The sequence below is a fragment of the Phocoena sinus genome, chromosome 14 (genome assembly GCF_008692025.1).
Source record: "Phocoena sinus isolate mPhoSin1 chromosome 14, mPhoSin1.pri, whole genome shotgun sequence".
Lineage (NCBI taxonomy): Eukaryota > Metazoa > Chordata > Mammalia > Artiodactyla > Phocoenidae > Phocoena > Phocoena sinus.
The window spans coordinates 86,661,636-86,681,645 of NC_045776.1; the positions used below are offsets into that span (position 1 = coordinate 86,661,636).

General features: G+C 52.1%; 1 protein-coding gene and 1 long non-coding RNA gene across 2 annotated transcripts in view; one reads left to right on the forward strand and one right to left on the reverse strand.

Annotated features, from left to right (window-relative positions):
- Window positions 1-327: 327 nt before the first annotated feature.
- The window catches only part of TMEM132D (transmembrane protein 132D), a 643,197-nt gene continuing 623,514 nt past the window's right edge, over window positions 328-20,010 (reverse strand). Inside the window, exons 6-9 of the mRNA XM_032653976.1 lie at window positions 14,317-14,522; window positions 10,549-10,822; window positions 6,199-6,390; window positions 328-2,249 (exon numbers count right to left, since the gene is read on the reverse strand). Of these exons, the coding sequence (XP_032509867.1) occupies window positions 1,065-2,249; window positions 6,199-6,390; window positions 10,549-10,822; window positions 14,317-14,522 (1,857 nt within the window). The 3' untranslated portion in view covers window positions 328-1,064. The remainder of the gene's footprint in view (window positions 2,250-6,198; window positions 6,391-10,548; window positions 10,823-14,316; window positions 14,523-20,010) is intronic.
- LOC116764951 lies at window positions 1,344-12,337 on the forward strand. Its single transcript, XR_004353094.1, has 6 exons — window positions 1,344-1,481; window positions 2,070-2,265; window positions 2,530-2,613; window positions 5,706-7,991; window positions 8,512-8,641; window positions 12,213-12,337. It is a non-coding gene; the product is annotated as an uncharacterized LOC116764951 (long non-coding RNA).

Below are 20,010 nucleotides of genomic sequence, written 5' to 3' on the forward strand. Positions count from 1 at the left end.
CAGACACATCACAGAAGAACCCTGCTTTCCGGAAAAGCAAGGGGAAGGAGGTGTTGAATTCCTTGTGAGCGCTGCTGACCCTCCAAGACCAGCCTCTTCAAAGAAGGACACGTGTGAAGTTTGCCCAGTGGGGCTTCAGCATAGAATGTCACTTGGTGGTTGACACAGACGCCACAGTGGAAGAGAGGGAATGGTGACACTGCTCTCCACTGCCGAGTGACCAATGACTTTTGGAAAGGTGGCGATGTGGGGCGTGGTGGGGGAGGAGTACAAACGTGAACATAGTGAATTTGCTAAAAAAAAAAAAAAAAAAATTCTGGTCCTTCGAACCCAGTTGACAGTCTATACCCAGGCTCCCTAGTTTACTAGTAAAGGGACGCTCTGAATGGCTCAGAGCGTTTTTGTTTGTTTGGGTGGTTGTTCTTGGCATCTAGTTACAAAGGTACTGGTGGCCTATTTACCCTCCTGTTCCCTTTCAATCCGTGTCAGCGATTGCCTTGCTTTGCCCCAGCCTTTGGGAGATAATAACTTGAAACTCGAAACTCTTGCTTCCCAAGATCTGACTCTAGGTGGCGCTAGACTCCACCTCTGCTCATATGCTCACAGCCAGATGTGCTGCCCGAGGTCCAATGACACGCTTCCTCCCATCCATCCCCTTGAGCCCAACCTGAGTCTCATTTTTCTCCTGTGGTCCACAACACTGAATACGGCAGCTGTGTGGCTTTGATGAAAGAAAGTGAGATGGCAAGAGAGGGACTGTTCTCTCCTGGAGGTTCTCTGAAGTTCAGTGATTCAGAACTCATCTTTCTTCCAATGTAAGAATCTTGCCGTGCATGATAAACCCCTTAACAAACACTGACAGAAACATTGGACCCTGGAATGTGGACATCAATTCCAACTCGGGGCCGTCCCGGGGGAGCCAGGGTCATTGTCTGTGGCTCTGTGGATAGCGTCACCCTGATCTTGTCCCGTCTTTTTATTTCCCCACCGGGCACACGGTTGCCCCACATCCCCAAGTTAAAGGCCGAAAGGTGAGTGAGAACCAATGTCTGTGAAGGCCCGGCTTACACATCTTCATGTAATCCTTCCATGTAGCCGCGTGACTCTTGGCATCCCCCAGGGTCCAGATCCTGGCAGACCCATTTCACGGCATCCTCACTGCTGGTCGCTATGGAGTTCACGGCGGGGCATCTGTCATCCGTAGAGACGGTGGTGAAAGTGGTGAATTCCACTCTTTTCCTTTTTGAGGTAGGGGACGTCGGGGGCTCACTTTTCTGATCCTTCCCATCCATGAGTGTGGGTCCTGAAGATGCGAACAGTTGTCCATTGATGCTGTTTTGGGAGTTTGTGCTGAGGAGATACTTACTCTCTTCGAAATCCATGCCCCTGTCGATGGCGGTGATCTGCTCATCCTGGGAGGAAGCCAAGTTGATGTGATTCTCCAACAATTCGGCCCGGTGGCTCAACCCGACCCAGTCATGGTAGTGACTCATACCTTCTTGTTCTTCGAAGGGAACCTGCTTGTGCCTGTACTTTAACGCAAAGGTCACACAGTTTATTAGGAAGACCAGAATGGCCAGGCAGAAGACACCCAACAGGGCGTACATCCCAATTTCCAAGTCGCTCAGCCCTTTGGAGGCCTGCGTGAGGTCATCCTCACCCATCTCCCCATAGCTTCTGGGCAGGTCCACCTGGGCGGGGAAGCTGGTGAGGTCAATGGAGATGGTCTGCAAATGGCTGTCATCATCCAGAAGGCTTTCCTGGCCACGGCTCTTCTGGAAGGTGGACCTTTCCGTGGTGGAGCCCCTTCCTTCCATGAGGCCCACGGAAGAACTGCCGTAGTACCGTCCCTCTTGACGCCCCCATTCTTGGGAGGGTTTCTTGGGTCTTCTGTCGCTGACATTATTATCCAGGTGACCTCCTGCCCCCGTGTGTCTGCTGTCGCTGGTGTTGGGATTGGCATCGTTTGGGCCAAATTTAACTCTGATGTTGGCTGTCCCCACAGCCAACACGCTCTTCCGTTTGGATTTCTGGCATGACTCACAAATAACCATTTCGACCTTCACCAGGGCACCCTGTCCCTCGGCTTCAGCGGTGATTATAGGCCACTTGAATTTGGGGTCTTGGTGGATAGAGACCACCTTCTCATCCAGTGATGTGGCCATCAGAGAGAAGTCTTTCGTGTCGTAAATATCCAAGGGGGTGACAGAGCCATCACTGAATTGGACCCAGCAACTGATGGCTGCTTCCTGTTGAAGCAAAAAAGTAAGTTCATCAAAACGGGTCCCAAAGCTCACTGAATACAAAGTCTTAGTAAAAACAGACACTCTGTCACAAAGATAATACTCCAAGAACAAAGGGAAACCTTGTATGCAGTGTAGAAATAAGAGGCAAGAAGTAGTGAGGGTATGAAAGAAAATGAATTCTTGTAAAGATGTAGAAGCCAAAGAAAACTACAACAGCAAAATGACAATGATGAAACAGGACCAGGAATAACCCTCCCTAATAAGATCTACTTTCTTTCCTGAGGTGTTGAAAGAAAGATGGCTTCTTTCTGCAGTGCAAGATCTACTTCTGCAGAGTTATCAACTACATACCAACGGAGATTTACCGGTTAGTGGGCTCATTTACAAATGTTACACGTTTAAACGACAAATATTTATTACGTTATTTTTAAGTTGCTTTAACACCGAGTCGCCGTGCGTTACTCACAACACAGGTTAAAACCCCTGACCTAGACAAGGGTGCCCCAGAGGGGCTGCAGGCTTTGGTTGTGTTGGTCCTGCTACATCAACATCTAAGGATGGGTTTGTATTGGCTTGTGGACAGTCTTGGCTTGGAGGTGAAGAGTAAAACCAACCAGCCAGAGAGAGGGTTAGGGGTCGGGTTAGAGTTGGGGTTGGGAAGGGTTAGGGTTGGGGTTGGGGTTGGGGTTGGGAGGGGTTAGGAAGCTTTCTGTTGGGAGAATCTTTGTCTTCCCTTCCACTCTCCAACCCAACCAGTTGGGGGAAACTGGGAGACCCAAAAGTAGCCAGGGTCAAGACTTGTGTCCATCTCAATCCCTTGTCTTTTTACTTTGTTGCTTTAGACCAGCTTTCCTTGGGACTGGTCTGTCCAGGGAGACTGTAATAGACAAGATAACCTCTAAGCCTTCAGTTTCAGTGACGATGTCATTGGCCTTGACAGCAAACTGGGAGGCCCATTGCTCCCTCCTCCCTCCTCCCTCCTCCTAGCTCCCGGAGAAGCTGCTCCACCCCAAACCTAGAAGGATGCACAGCCCTAAGAGGCTTGTGTGCCTGCCCACCTGGCCACAGCTGATTGGACCCATAGGATGGCTGCTGTCAGAGCCATTCATCTCTGCAGCTCTGAGCCAGCCGGCATCTCCCCCTCCAGTTTGAAATAAGCAAGATGGGAGAGGCTTCCCTGGTGGCGCAGTGGTTGAGAGTCCGCCTGCCGATGCAGGGGACACGGGTTCGAGCCCCGGTCTGGGAAGATCCCACATGCCGCGGAGCAGCTGGGCCCGTGAGCCATGGCCGCCGAGCCTGCGCGTCCGGAGCCTGTGCTCCGCAACGGGAGAGGCCACAACAGCGAGAGGCCCGCGCACCGCGATGAAGAGCGGCCCCCGCTCGCCGCAACTAGAGAGAGCCCTCGCACAGAAACGAAGACCCAACACAGCCCAAATAAATAAATTAACTAACATTAAGATGGGAGTGAAGCACTTAGTGGTGGGAAGATGTGTCGGAGCTCATGTAAGACTGGAGAATGAAGCCCCACTGTGGAGCCCCACGATGGACCAGGTGTAAGCAAATGTCTGGGCACAGCATTTATTTAATGAGACGATGGACGTGAGAGAGACTGTCGACCCCCCAGTCTCCCCAAGTTCTTATAGCTGGGGTCTAAGAGGGTCCCACTATCCTTGTAATAAATCCTGTGTTATTTAAACTTGCTTGAGGGGATTTCTCTTACTTGCAACCAAAGAGCCACTGACCACGACAGAAGTTAAGTTTACCTGGTGGTGTCTGGTCCTTGAACTGAGAAGGGAGCTTCTCACATATGACTGGTGGTCTCTGCTTCTCCTTCAGCACAGCCAGTAAATACCGACCTTGTTAGCCATCGGCTTGGGGTGGCTGCTAAGTGGAAAATGCCTCCAGGACACAGGGCACAAGCCACTGGATGTGACCTCGGTTTACCTGGGCCTTCGGATTGGCTGTGAAATTGCAGCAGGAAATTCAAATGCACATTGGATTTCTTGAAACTGAAATGTCAGAGCCAAGTTGCAGGCAGGGACTAAGCTCCATTCAAAGCAAGCATGGAGCAAACCTCAGGGTCACGTGCCTAGCTCTGCATGTCGGAAATGGATTAGCTCTGTGGCCCTATTCTAACTGTGTCTTATCGCTTCCTTAACTCCTAACTGGCAGTCACCTGATTTGATCGCCCCAGGAAGACAGGAAGAAGCCTCGGGTTATTTCTCCTTTGCTATCTGTAACTTGCAACCTGGCTGGCATCATGCCCTGAGAAAAGGGAGGTTTGTCTTTGGCAAGAATTCGTATCCGTTATTGAGATCATCCACTTTCAAGTGCTTTCTAATCCAAACCCCTGCACACAAAGACCACAGTGAAAGGACAAGGGATTAGCTAACACCTGGCAGGGGAGCCTTCAGTGATGGGTACGGGCTGGGAAAATGGTAAGGCTCTGTGTGTCCAGGGGCAGGTACAGCTTAGCCCACCTTCCTGCCCAAACATAGTCACAGCCTCAGCAGGTGCAAGAGATGGCCATGTACCTGCCGAGGGGAGAGCTTCCAGGAAGCGCTCCTGACCAATAAGGAAAGCTGCCCGAAAACCCCCTATGTGGGCTGGAGGCCTTCTAGCATCCCCACAGGAGGACAGTCCTGCCTCATGGGGCGCACAGAATCAGGAGCCTGAGACCACCGTCCTTGGGCATTAAACAAGGCTCACCAAAGTCTCCATCCAGTTTCCTTCTAAGAAATAAAGTTTCTCCATCTCAGATGAGGGAGGAGATCAGATGACGTTTCCAAGTGCCCTTCCAACAGTCCTCTTTGTTTGGAAACCATCGTATCAACACACAAACACGCACCACATGATACACACCACAACACGTACACATACACAACACACACTACACACAACACATACGTAACACAAACATACACATACGCACAACACACCATTAGCGCACGCTGGTTTCCAATAAAGAGAAAGAAGGCCATGACTGATGTCACCACCGGCTTGTTACTTCTGCTCTAAGCTAAATGACAAATGTGGAAGCATCTCCTCCAATCTCCTTCCGACCCCCAGACCCGTTAGCCCATTTTTTTGAGCAGGGACTTAGCGGAAGGCTGTGGACCCCTCCTTGGAGTCTGTGCCCGCCCTCGCTTTCACCCCACTGCTCTGGGAGGTCAGCGGGGTCCAGAGCCAGGACCGTCTGGCGGCGGGGGTGGAGAAGCAGCACAGGTCATGACGCGGATGGGGCGCGAGGAGACTGCGTCCAGCCTCTCTGGCTCCTGGTGCCCTATAATCCATCACTCCTGGCAACCTTGGCGTCTGGCATCTCCGTCGGGGGGACTGGGACGCCTGAGGCTGCACAGTTGCCCCTTCACAACGCCTCTCCAGACTGCGGAGCGCCCGATGTGCGAGCCCACTCTTTTGCGGGACCCCTCCACCCCAATTAGTGATTCCACCACACAGGCAACCTGATCGAACGCGTGACCTCACCCCACTGTGCGACCTTACCTGAAGTGTGACCTGCTCAAGGCGGAAGCCCACCCAGTGAACGACCCCACTGACATGTGAGGCAACCCCACCACGTGACCCCAAGAGACGTGGGAGTCCCCCGCTGGTGTGAGCCCCACCTGCTGTGTAACCGCACCTGGTGTGTGACCTCACCTGGTGTTTGACCTCACCTGGGTGTGACCTCACCTGGTGTGTGACCTCACCTGGGTGTGACCTCACCTGGTGTGTGACCTCACCTGGGTGTGACCTCACCTGATGTGTGACCTCACCTGGTGTGTGACCCACCCACCCATGTGTAACCCCCCTGGATATATGACCCCACCTGGTGTGTGACCTCACCTGGTGTGTGACCTCACCTGATGAGTGACCTCACCTGGTGTGACCCGCCTGCTGTGTGACCCCCCTGACATATGACCCCTTCCCACGGTACCCCATCCCCACCCCACACCTGTTTGGGCCTTTGCAGAAGTTCTTGAGCCACCGCGGTGGCGAAGATGGCTCTGTTGCTCCCAGGGCTGAGCTGCAGGGAGAGGGACAGCCCTGCCACCAGCTGGACCCCGAGGTCTGTGATCGTCACCTTCTCGTCCAGCACGGTGATGGTCTTCTCGGCCAAGATGGCATCCGACAGAGGCGACAGGATCTGAAAGGCAGAACCGACATAGGAAGGAAAAGCTCTCTGTGGTTCCAGAAATCCCCCCAATGGTGTAAACGATGCTCCGTGCAGGGGGTGGATAGGGACAGACAGAGCCAGAGAAGCAAAAACGGGTCTTTCCCACTCATGCCTTCTTCTAAAAGATAAAGCTTGCTTGTGAAAATATAGCGCATTTTTTAAGTAACAGCAAGATGGTATCAAGGAGTGGATGGGGTAGGACCTGGCATCCCACCCACAGCAACAAATAAACTCCATTGCCTACCATGCACTGCCCTCAGACCCTGAGAGGAAGAATTAACATTTTCATTCATTTCAGCACTAACTTTACGATTCTTCTACAGCATGGATCATTTCTACTATTACTTAGTGCATATTTTGTTTAAAATCATTTTATGTAAATAATTTGTTTTAAAAAGCTTCATAGCGTCCTAGAAAAACGGTTTTCGATATCCTAGCTATATATTTCTATATTTCTCTCTTCTACACGTGATTGCCAATGACCAGTTACACTCAAAGAAGAGACGGTCGGTCCATGTACCACCTAAAGCATCCTGTGTGTCACCGGGAGCTCGCACTCCACACTTCGGGGAACACGGAGCAGTGACACTCGGTTGCATTTTGGAATATCAGCTTCCGTCCTCTGATAAACTCAGCTGCGAGTCCTACCCTTGACGCCGACGTCCCAAAGTCTCATTTGTCTCTGGACACCTGTGATGCCCTGGGGAATGAAGCTTCTGTTCACTTTAGACCCTGAGGAGGAAATCCTGCTTCGCAAGATTGTCTGTGGAAGCACCTCTGCTCCCCCCGCCCCTCATCCAAGTTACAGAGTGCTGACATAGACTCCCCTCTACGAATCCTTAACCTTCTGGGTGAAACAGGTTTCATTCTCCCTTCCCCAGCTTTTTTGACGTATTTCTCTTTTCAAGTTGTTGGTGATATTTATGAAGATGTATCTCAAGATAGCTTTCCCTGGATTCATTAAACTCCTTTATCAAAGCCCCATATTTCTATTCAAATACCTTCTTCAGTTTCTAAATCTGGTTGGGACACCTTGAATGGCGCTGGGTATGAAACATGCGTCCCCAGAAGAAAGTGGCCAAATGAATTTATAACTCAGGAGGACTCAGTGGCCATAAATAAGAGGGAAAAACGAAGGGTCTCAGGAGCAGATGCCCCACTAGGACAATTTTCATGTTTCACGCATGGGAAGCTGGCTCATTCGCACTCACTGATTTTCACAGAAATACCTGATTTCTGAACAGTGTTTCATTGCGTCTTTGTATTTAAATGATCATTTTGAGTGGTTAGTGTCAAGTTGTCGTCTCGGTTCCAGTTTCCAGATATCAGCATCACTTTAGCCCATGGACCAACTTTAATTTAGATCTTTCAGGCAAAAGTCAACTGTGAAGATTACAAGTGCTTGTCTATGGGGCGGATGTGTTTTGTTTGACGTAATACTTCAAAATGGGATGAACAGCCATCCTTAAAAGACGGATGATTTCGTATGAAAGATAGATTTCTAGCTATTCTGGAAAAGTTGCAGCATCTCTCCACACTGGGCTCCCACTTCCTCTTGGCACCTTTTGGAGGTGAGTATCAGCCTCCCTTTGCCACACTCCTCACCACTCCCTATTGTCCTCCTAACGCTTAGGGCCCAACTCAGTCATCTTCTTTCACCTGACGCCCTGGCTGCTTTCCTCACAGAGGGTACCTTCGCAGCTTTTAGAGAGCACTGGAGCATGTGACTCCTGAGTCCCAGTTCAAAGTAATTTACTTTCCCCCTTGAATAAAATGATCTCTTTTATTTTTCTTTTTCTCCAGTGGCTAAAGTATTTTATTAAATTAAGTACGTCATCTGCAAATGGTTTCATGTGAAAATTTAAAAGCAAAGTTATAAAACATTTTTAATAAAACAGTACAGAGTTAACAGCAAAATTACATTTTCTTGACTGTACAAATAAAAACATTTTGTTTCTGATAGACTGTCTGAAAATTTTATAATGTATTCTCCAACTGATAGCTGCAATATTCTATTGTAATGAGACGTCTCAGGGTTAATTCAATCATTTGATAATAATGGGTTCAAAAATGATCTCTCTTAAATATCAGCCCATTTCCCAGAATGTTGGAAACCTTCTACAATCCAATAGAGTAAACCTGACTGTTTGGCTAATAGGATGATCACCTCTTCTAAAAATGGGGCAGTCACTGAGGAACAATATTTGCTCTCAGACAGGAGGTAAGTGACTCCCAAGTGACCTCCCAGAACTGTGTCTTGTGAAAGTGTTTGTTTCAAAGCTCCCATGTTGCATACTGGTTCACCCCCATCCATTCCTAGCAGCAGGTGCTTACAAGACCAGTGGAATCAGAGTAACTGTGTTGCTTCCTTCAGTACCTTTCTGAAATGCTCCAGGTTTCATCACGTGGCAGGCTGGGCCCTGGTGGAGACGGCGGAGCATGATGGTGGGATGGGAAGCTTTTCGGTGACCATGGTCAGTGAGGTGGAGTGACCACGTGAGAAGCTGCTGGCCACACCCAGGGTTCTGATGAGCTTAGCCCACCCCAAGAGCTTTTTAAAAAAATATTTTTCAATTACAAAACTTTTATTTTATATTGGGGTATGGTTGATTTACAATGTTGTGTTAGTGTCAGGTGTACAGCAATGTGAGTCAGCTATACATGTACGTGTATCTGTTCTTTTCCAGCTTCTTTTCCCATATAGGTTATTACAGAGTACTGAGTAGAGTTCCCTGTGCTCTACAGTAGGTCCTTGCTGGTAGTGTGTATATGCTAATTTCAAACTCCTAGTTTATCCCTCCCCAGACCTTTCCCCCTTTAGCAGCCATAAGTTTGATTTCTATGTCTGTGAGGCTGTTTCTGTTTTGTAACAGTTCCTTTGCATCATTTTTTAAGATTCTACATATAAGTGCTATCACATGGTATTTGTCTTTCTCTGTCTGACGTGCTTCACTTAGTATGACAATCTCTAGGTCCATCCATGTTGCTGCAAAGTATTTCATTCTTTTTTATGGCTGAGTAGTATTCCACTGTGTACATGTACCACATCTTCTTCATCCATTCATCCATCGATGGACATTCAGGTCGCTTCCATGTCTCAGCTGTTGTAAATGGTGCTGCAGTGAACATTGGGGTGCATGTATCTTCTTGAATTTGAGTTTTTGTCTTTTCCAGATATAGGCCCAGGAGTCGGATTGCTGGATCATATAGTAGCTTTATTTTTAGAGCTTTTGTCCCAAGATAGTAACATCCACCATGTCTCAGAGACAAATAATGTCTTGGAGTTTCAAACATGACCCATCCTGAGAAGCCAGTCCATCATTATACCTCTTCTGTTGTTTATTTGACAGCTTCTTTCAGTCTACTCACTCTGAAAATGGATACTGTCGAATAGAGCTACCATATGATCCAGGGATACCACTCCTGGGCATACATCTAGACCAAACTCTAATTCGATACATGCACCCCAATGTTCATAGCAGCACTATTTACAATAGCCAAGACATGGAAGCAACCTGAATGTCCATCTACAGTTGAATAATAAAGAAGATATGGTACAGATATACAATGGAAGATTACTCAGCCATCAAAAAAAGAATGAAATAGTGCTATCTGCAGCAACAGAAATGGACCTAGATATTATCACACTAAGTGAAGTAAGCCAGACAGAGAAAGACAAATACCACGTGCTGTCACTTATATGTGGAATCTAAGAAAATGATAAAGTGCACTTATTTACGAAACAGAAATAGACCCATGGACATAGAAAACAAACACGGTTACCAAAAGGGAAAGGGGGGGGGATAAATTAGGAGTTTGGGACTAGCATATACACGCTACTGTATATAAAATTGATAAACGACAAGGACCTACTGTACAGCACAGGGAACTCTATTCAATATCTTGTAATAACCTATAATGGAAAAGAATCTGAAAAGAATAGATGTATACATATGTATAGCTGCATCACTTTTCTGTACACCTGAAACGAACCCAACATTGTACGTCGACTGTACGTCAATAAAAAAATAAAAATAGATATCGCTCTAAGTGACAACAAATGGCCGAGTTCTCGTCTGGGTAGAGACGTGACAGGAACACAGAGAGGCCTTGCCCTGGGGGTCTTACCTGAATGGCGGTCATCCCGAGCTCCTGGCCAATCAGGACTTGTCCCCCTTGCAGCTTGGCAATCCGGGGCTCCTCCACCTGCATGAAGTCATTTACCAGCTCCGTGATGTCCACCTGCCAATCGGAGCCCAGCAGGTGGGCCAGCTGCCCCCCGGGCTCAGCCACTTCAGCCACAAACTGAGTCAAGACCCGCACCATGGCGTGCTGGTACTGGAGAGTGCAGCCCCGGCCTTTCTTCTCATCTTCTTCCTCTTCCTCACTGTCCCGAGCTGGCCTGTCAAGGGGTCAGTTCGATTGAACAGATGCTGATTTGTCGGGTCAACGGTTGGGGGCTGGGGGTGAAGCATGGCAGGGGCTGCAGAGGTGAGTGGGCATGAGGCCTGCCTTCGGGGAGTTCACAGCCTGGGCCGGGGGTTTGGTGCTCAGAATATCGGAGCCCTGCTGTGGCCTGAGCGCTGACCAGTCAGAATGGGCTGGTGTGGTCAGCAGAGTTCTAAGGTGTCCCCTATGAGCCCCATCTCCTGGTATTCACTTTGTGAGATCTCCTTCCCTTTGGGTGTGGGCTGGACCTAGTAAAAGTTTCTTCCAATGAAAGATTGCAGCGGGACTTCCCTGGCGGTCCAGTGGTTAAGACTTCCGATGCAGGAGGCACGGGTTCAATCCCTAGTCGGGGAGCTAAGATCCCACGTGCCGCGCCGTGTGGCCAAAGAAAAAAAAAAAATTACAGCAAAAGTTATGGGATGTCACCTTCAAGATTAGGTTTTAAGGAACTATGACTTGTGTTCAGCCCTCTTTCCTTGGTTCTTCTCTCTTTTTTTTAAAAATTAATCTTGCTTCCCTTTTCTATTACTTGTATACTTTCTTTATTAAATTTTATTTATTTATTAATTTATTTATCTATGGCTGTGTTGGCTCTTCGTTTCTGTGCGAGGGCTCTCTATAGTTGCGGCGAGCAGGGGCCACTCTTCATCGCGGTGCGCGGGCCTCTCACTAGCGCGGCCTCTCTTGTTGCGGAGCACAGGCTCTAGAGCGCAGGCTCAGTAGTTGTGGCTCACGGGGCCAGTTGCTCCGCGGCATGTGGGATCTTCCCAGACCAGGGCTCGAACCCGTGTCTCCTGCATTGGCAGGCGGATTCTCAACCACTGCGCCACCAGGGAAGCCCCAGGTTCTTCTCTCTTGCCTGCCCTGGTGAAGTCAGCTGCCGTGCTGTGTGCGGCCCTACGGAGACACCTTACAGCTGGAAGCAGCACCCTCTGGCCAAGAGCCAGTGAGGAGCTAAGACCTCCCAAGAACAACATGAGCTTGGATGTAGGTCCTTCCCCAGCAGAGCCTTGTAATGAGACTACAGCTCCCGCTGACAACTGGACTGTAGCTTGCGAGAGATCCAGCTAAGCCTGGCCTGGATTCCCGATCCAGAGGAACTGTGCGATGACAGGGTTTTCTTTTAAGCCAGCTGGTTTTGGGGTAAGCCACTCAATTATGTAGCAATAGCTAATTAATACAGTAAGGCTCTGGGTGACCAGTATAGCCCTACAAACCAGTACACGAGGGAAGCGAGTGTTTAACTCAAGGTAAGGTGTTTTGTGATAATAAATGTAGAAAGGACCAGGCAGCAGGCAGATGTTAGCTGCTCCCTCAACATCTGATGCCTTATGTGCTGTCAGTCCTTCCCAGCACCATCACGGTCCCCATCAGAAGAGCTGCTCACTCCTCGAAGTGGTTCTCTTGCCGTATCTGAGCTGGACAGTCGTGACAGCACCTGGACTGTTCACGATCACACTCGGCCAGTCCTTGGGCGAGTCCTTCCCTGCACCCACTTTCCCTCAGTAGCGTCAGTAATCACGCTGAACTCCATGCTCCCAACTCAACCTCAGAAACCCCTGTGGTTAAGGAAAGGGTCATTGCTGAAACCATCTTCCAACGGCACGCAGGACCCAAGCCTTCATTCCTGAAGCCCTGCCCTCTCCCAGGTGCCATAAGAACTCAAAGGGGTGGACTTCCAAGGGAAGGAATATAAAAGCTGCCCCTCACCTAAGTACCAGTTCACTCCTCCCTGCTGAGTACCCAGACTCCAGGAATATGTCCTGGTCTAATGCTTCGCATGCTCCCTTTTGACTTTCTACAAGTCCCTTGTACACGATTCCTTACGCATGGGTTTCTCCAAGGTGACCAAGTCTCTGAACAAAACTCTCTTTGTACCTGATGCCTGTTTATTTGCCTGATGTGGGCGGTGCAGACTTGTCAGTCCATCTAACGCCACCAGAGGCACACGGGTGACAGGCCACGGGCTTCACCTCCCCAAGAGAGACTGGTCTCAGTGTTTCTGGGCTGGAGGGACAAAGACACTGCCCAGGTCAGGCAGCATCTGTTAAGACAGAGGTCTAGTGGACCTCTGTTGCTTGGGGCCTCCAAGAATCAATTCTTCCCTCCTCCTGGTATTGATCTCTTGGTTCAGGCAGGGTTGACCTCTTTCCCTAGCTCCTCTGGCCCCCGCCAGGGGGATGTGGCTGCAGCCTAGCAGGCCAATCAGTGTATTCTGTCTCCTCCCCGCCCCTCCCCTCCTCCCCCGCCCCTCCCCTCCTCCTCCACCCCTCCCCTCCCCTCCTCCTCCCCTCCCCTCCCCTCCTCCTCCCCTCCCTCCCCCTCCCCTCCCCCTCCTCCCCCTCCCTTTCTCTCCCTTCCCCTCCCCCTCCTCCGCCCCCTCCTTCTCCTCCCCTCCCCTCCCCCTCCTCCCCCTCCCCTCCTCCTCCCCTCCCCCTCCCCTCCTCCTCCCCTCCTCCTCCCCTCCCCTCCCCTCCTCCTCCCCTCCCTCCCCCTCCCCTCCCCCTCCTCCCCCTCCCTTTCTCTCCCTTCCCCTCCCCCTCCCCTCCCCTCCTCCTCCCCCTCCCCTCCCCTCCTCTTCCCCTCCCCTCCTCCCCCTCCCCTCCCCTCCTCCTCCCCCTCCCCTCCCCTCCTCCCCCTCCCCTCCCCTCCTCCTCCCCCTCCCCTCCCCTCCCCTCCTCCTCCCCCTCCCCTCCCCTCCTCCTCCCCTCCCCCTCCCCTCCCCCTCCTCCCCCTCCCTTTCTCTCCCTTCCCCTCCCCCTCCCCTCCCCTCCTCCTCCCCTCCCCTCCTCCTCCCCTCCCCCTTCTCTCCCTTCCCCTCCCCCTCCCCCGCCCCCTCCCCTTCTCCTCCCCTCCCTTTCTCTCCCTTCCCCTCCCCCTCCCCTCTCCCTCCCCTTCCCCTCTCCCTCCCCTCCTTCCCCCTCCCCTCCCTTTCTCTCCCTTCCCCTCCCCCTCCCCCGCCCCCTCCCCTCCCCCTCCCCTCCCCTCCTTCCCCTCCCCCTCCCCTCCCCTCCTTCCCCTCCCCCTCCCCCCCTCTTCCCCTCCCCCTCCTCCTCCCCCTCCCCTCCTCCTCCTCCTCCTCCTCCCCCTCCCCCTCCTCCTCCTCCTCTACAGTGATTGGATCAGGAATGGACATATAACCCAAGTGAGGATAACACTTAACTCCAGGATTCTTGCATGAGCTATTGAGCAAAAGAGGATGTACTCCCTGCACAGTCACGGAGAAGGTAGAGTGAAAGTCTGGAACCTCATGAGAAAAGTCTGATGGATGATGAAGCCAACACAAAGCAAGCAGGAGCCAGGAGGTGGAGAGAGACCCAGTCCTTAGGGTACCAATGGACCCCTGGAACCAGACATGCCTGAAATCGGCTACCCTGTAAATTTCCGTCTTCAGCCCAAGCGCACTTGACTTGGGTTTCTGCTATGACACCTGACCTGCACACCCACCTCTTGTTGGAGACAATGGGGACTCTCCAGCCCTTGATCTGGTTGAGCTCGGTGTCCGAGACCTCGATCTGCAGCGGCAGACGGGGCACCCACACCATCATCTCCAGAGGACTGGTCAGGTGCTGGTACGTGAAGTTCACCACCACATTCACCTTGCCCTTCATCTCCTTCCCGTTGACAAAGACGTAGTCACATCTGTCGGAAACCTAGGAGGAGAGAAGGGTGGGCGACGTATGAGGTTTTGTCACATCCCAAAGCAAGAGCAAGAGAAAGCAGAGGAGGAAAGCAGTGCCGTGACTCTCCTGGGGTCACAGTCACGAGGAGTTGGTCCTAACGTGGACACTGGACTTTGCTTTCCGAGACAGCAGAGGCTGTGATGACAGAGGCCGCGGGGCCCATCCACCTCTCCTGGGAGCTCTTCGCCCCCACCTGCTGCAGCTGCTCTGTTGAGAATCCGTGCTCTACCTCCTCTGACAGACTGCCCTTAGGCGCTGGAGCCGAACCTGCAGAATTGCCCGGGTGCTCTGTACCGCTCAGCCCACCTTTTTGCCCGATGATGACTTCCTGGTTTGCCTCAAGGAGGGACGAACCGTGTGTATAGTTCATGACCCGGAGCTCCTCTGGGGATCAGCCGAGGCTCGATTTCATCTGAAACCATCCCGGCTCAGCTTGTCCCCTTTCTGCATCCGGCCTCCCTCACTCCCAGACGGATGTCTCCAGAGAACATCCTCAGTAAGTCATGTGCGGACAAGCTCCCATCTTCGCTGTGCGGGCAGATTCCGAGATATATTCCTCACGGTTCCTGGGAGCCTCTCAGTGGGATTCTCCCCACCTGCCCACCGTGGTAACTAGCTCAGTAATTCATTTCCCATCTCTTCCATTTAGGTGTCCTGTCCTGCCCCCCACTCCCGCCTCCACGTCCCGGAATCAGTCCCCAGATGCACCCACCGCCCTCCAGTCCGTGGCTCAGGCTCTGCTTTCCAGAGAATCCAGACATGTTAATCCAGGCCCACGTCAGCTCATTTCATCCTCAGAACGACCCCGAGACGAGCATTCCCATCAGTCCCATATTCCAGATGAGGAGGCTGAGAGTTAAAGGAGCTTGACTGTGCCCCCGAGATACGGCCCTGGGGTCTGGCTGTGGAATCCATGATCTCAGCTTGTGCTGGTCTACCAGGCTGCTCCCCTCTGCCCACGCGTGACGGAAAAGCCAGGTTCAAAGAAAAGACCTTGTCCCCTTGTCTTTGTCTCCCAGCTCCCCAGGGGAGCTTGTGCTCATCCTAACCAAGACTTAGGGCAAAGCTTTGGGGTTGTGTGGTAGCATGAAGACGGCCCCCAGAGATACCAGGTTCTGATCCTCGGAACTGGTACGTTACCTTATTTGGCAAAAAGGACTTTGTGGGTGTGATTAAGGGTCTGGAGATGTGCAGATTACCCTAGATTACCCAGGTGGGCCCTAAACGTAGTCCGAGTGCCTTTATAGGAGAGGAACAGAGGGACATTCGACCACAGTGACAGAGGAAGGACATGTGTCACCAAAGCAAGATGCTACACGGCCGGCTTTGAGGATGCAGACCAGGGCCAAGGAAGGCGTCTCTAGAAGCTGGAAGAGGCTGGGAATCATTCTCTCCTAGAGCCTCTGGGGGCGGTGCGGCCCTGCCGATATCTTGTGAAGCTGATGAAGGACTTCTGCCCCCAGAACTGCGAGAGAATAAACGTGTGTGGTTTTCAAGTCACTTTTTTTTTTTTTTTTTTTTTTTTGACCACACTGCACAGCTTGTGGGATCTTAGTTCCCTGACCAGGGATTGAACCCGCGCCCCCTGCGGTGGAAGCGCAGAGTCCTAACCACTGGACCGCCAGGTAAGTCCCTAATGTGTGTGGTTTTAAGCCACCGGGCTTGTGGTCATTTGTCCCAGCAGGAGACGGCCACAGAGAGGGAGAGGAGGATAGGCAGAGGCCACGAGGGCTCCTTCCCGGCTCTGGGGCTTGGCTGGTTGAGTTTGGAGGGAAGATGGGCAGGAGCAAGGCCCCTGGTTTATTGAGCACGTAATACGTGCCCGGCCGAGCAGCTGAACACATCCCAGGTGTGGTCCCAGTTAGTGGTCACGAGGACCCAGGACGTGGGTGCCATTACTGTCAGTTCACGGGAAGTCAACCTGAGGTCCAAGACATTAGGTACCATTTCCCAAGGACGCACAGCTGGGAAGTGGAAAAGACCAGACTCAACCCAAGTCTGCCCCAGCTGCCCCGCCTCCGGCATGGGCATCACTCTTGCCCGGATGCTCTCTCGCAGTCTGTTGTTTTTTAAAGGATGCGGGCCTTCCCTCCAGCACTTGGAGGGGTGTGAAGAAAAGCAAAGCAGAAATCACTAGGTTGTTCAAACATCTTAGAAAGGATTGCTAATGACGGCCCCTTTGATCGTCCCGGTGAGGGAACAAGGGCACAGCACACACGTGGGGGCACTGGCAGGCTTAGCATCCAGGGGACGGTCAGTGACTCGGAGGGAAGCACGGGCCCGGGTCCATTTCTGAGCTGGAGCTGGTGACCCTCCTATAGCGGAAGTACTTAAATCTGATGAAAGGCAGAATGGAACCAGCCCACGGGGCTCTGCTGTAACTTGTGTCCTGGCCACGGCCCTTTCCTCATCAGGGCTGGCGAGTCTTGAATCTAGGCTTTTCTCTTTTTACCCCTTTCAAGTCTGAATCAGGCTGAATTGCCACAGATAAGCTGACAGAGAGAGAGAGAGAAAGAGAGAGAGAGAGAGAGAGAGAGAGAGAGAGAGAGAGAGAGAGAGGAAATACTGACAAGACTTGGTTTCAGAAAAAGAAGCTGTTTCATGACCTTAATTTTCCGGGCCCTCTTTGCCAAACCAGGGGTTCTAAGAAAAGACACGTGGAGATCATCGTGGGTAGAAGCCCCTCCCCTAACCCCTGTGGATGAGAGGTGCAGGTGCCTGGTGTGCTCAGTCTTCATGTTTTGTTGTTTTGATTTTAAAACTCTGTGTTTTTTCCTTGAGGAGATAAGAAAAAGTTGGGGCTAGACACGGGTAAAAGGGCTGAGGAAGGTAAGCAGAGGGAAAGCAGGGCTTGACACCCAAGCAGTTGCTCTTAGCAGACACGTGTGGGGGCAGCTGATGCCCCGGACTTGGAAGGGCAGTGCTGGGTCGGAGGGACGGAGCACTGAGGTAGAGATTGTGTGTGTGTGTGTGTGTGTGTGTGTGTGTGTGTGTGTGTGTGTGTTTACATCAAGTAATAAGAACAGCACCCCCATTTGATGGGAGGTTTGTAAATCTCTGCCCCCGGCCCCTCTGGTTTTCCGTGCCCGGCCCCTGTCCTCGCTCTGCGCGTGGAAGCATCACTAAAACTGTTTGCCAACCACACCTGGTTCTTCCTTGGTGGCGTGGTGGGACTGTCCTTCTGGCTCACCTGTCTCACTCACCTGTCGACGATGAGCTGAGTGGAACCGACACGGGTCACCTCCTGTGGGAACATTTTAATTTCCCACGAGGGGCCTTCCAGAGGTCCCCGTCCCTCCAGCTTGGGGCCCGGCGGGGGAGGAGGTGGTGACTGCCCCTCCAGCCTGGGCTCCGAGAGTCTGTGACAGGGACAGCCCCCCACAAAGCCACAAGGGACAGGCAGCATGGGTGGCAGGTGCACGTCTTGTTTGAAGTCACGGGTATTTCAGACTATTTGTCACATCGCATCAATGGAGCTTATCCAGACCACTGCAACATGCCTGGGCATAATCTGATTGATAACAATAATATATTTTAATAAAAAGAGGACGACAAGTCTGTTCTCTAGGTCTGTGAGTCTGTTTCTGTTTCGTAGATAAGTTCATTGGTGCCATATTTTAGATCTCACCTATAAGTGATATCATGATGTCTGTCTCTCTCTGTCCGACTTACTTAAGTATGACCATCTCTAAGTCCATCCACGTTGCTGCAAATGGCGTTGTTTCATACTTCAACAAAATAATTAAAAAAAAAAAAAAAAGAACGCACCAAATTAACGGATGGAGTAGGCTAGGGCTGGGTGGATGAGATCCATGAAGACAGATAAGATTATCAGATGGCGGCTGAGAGAATCCTAATTCTTGCAAACTCGAAACAAGCCAAGAATGGAACTGGGGCCTGCGCCAGGGGCCAGAGGTCTTCGTCTTAAACAGGCTACTCACGCCTCATCCCTGAATGCCAGGGTGTGGGACCTCCCCGCCTCCGGCTAATGACTTTCTCGTGATTAAAACTGCACAGCAAACGTTAAAGTCAGGGAGGAGACACGTGGGGCCTTTCAGGCTGCGCCCTGGAGGACGGTGTGCGTGAAGCTGCAGAGGAATTTGAGGAGAATATAAAGACTGAGGGCTCCTGGGGGTAAGACTTTGCAGGTAAGCAACTGGGGTCTACTCAGCCTGTGTGCTGGGCAGTTTGGGGGCGTGACACCTGCCTGGTGGGGGGACGGATGCTCGTGAAAAAAGCGCGGCTGTGAGCCTGCGGTACCGCTGGGACCTGCCTGTTGCCGTCCTTGCACGGACGGGACTCCAGCCTAGGAGGCATCAGAGGTCTTTCCTTTTTGGTGACGCTTGTGACTCAGCCCGGATGCTGCGAGTTATGGCTGCCACTGCCTTGCTGGCTCTCCTGGTCTCTTGTTGCTTCCAAAGACTTTCAAGGCGGTCCAGAGGAAGCAGCAAAGGAAGAGAAGGAGAGAGGGACGGGGAGAGACTTTGAAGGGCTTCCTCTGACTGCCCTGGCCTCACTGGAGATGCCTGGCAGTGGGGGGGGCTCCCCACCCCTGCTCATCCCTGGGGCAGTCTGTGGCCAGACACGGGCTGTATGAGCACATCTTAGGATAACCTCTGCAGCACCTCTCAAACTCCAGAGCCTGCCTGGGGGAGCAGGGTCTCCTGAACCCCGTCTTGTGGAAGGCTGAATGATGGCTCCCAAAGATTTCAGGCCCTGATCCCTGGAACCTGTAAATGTCACCTTCTATGGAAAAAGGGTCTTTGTGGATGTAACTAAATGCAAGGTTGTGAGATGAGAGCATCCTGGATTACGGGCCCCGAATGCAATCCCAGTGTCCATAGGCGGGAGAGGCCGAGGAGGATGGACACAGACGAACAGTGGCCTACGTGCAGAGAAGCAGATGAGGCAGACGCTGGAGTGGCGTGGCCACAAGCCAACGAATGCCGGCTGCTACAAGCAGCTGGAGCAGCTTCTCCGCTGGAGCCCCCAGACGGAGCATGTCTGCAGCCTCCTGGCCTCCGGACTGTGAGAGAAGGCATTTCCGTGGTTTTCAGACCCCCGGGGTCTCTCCGTGGCAGAGCAAGGAAGGGGTTTCTCTGCCTTGGAAAGAGTCCTGAGGACCCAGCCTATAGCAGCCCACAGAGCAGGAGGAAGTAACAGCATCTTCATGTTTGAATAAAAGCTCCAGGAGGACATGTAAGGAAGCAGTGAAACCCACAGAGGGTGGGGGCAGATTAGGAGGCCCGAGCCATGGTCAGGGGGTGGGGGGCGGCTGCGAGGCCTCGAGGGCCATCGCCCAGATGCTCCTTCGGGATGGACTGCAGTCAGCACCCAGCCCTCTCTGTCTCCCCTTGGGGCTCTGCCTGAGCTGCATAGGTCACCTCCCTGTAGCAGGTCACGCCAGGTGCATGAGAGAGGAGGCAGCACCGCCCAGCAGTTCAGCCGGCAGGGGACA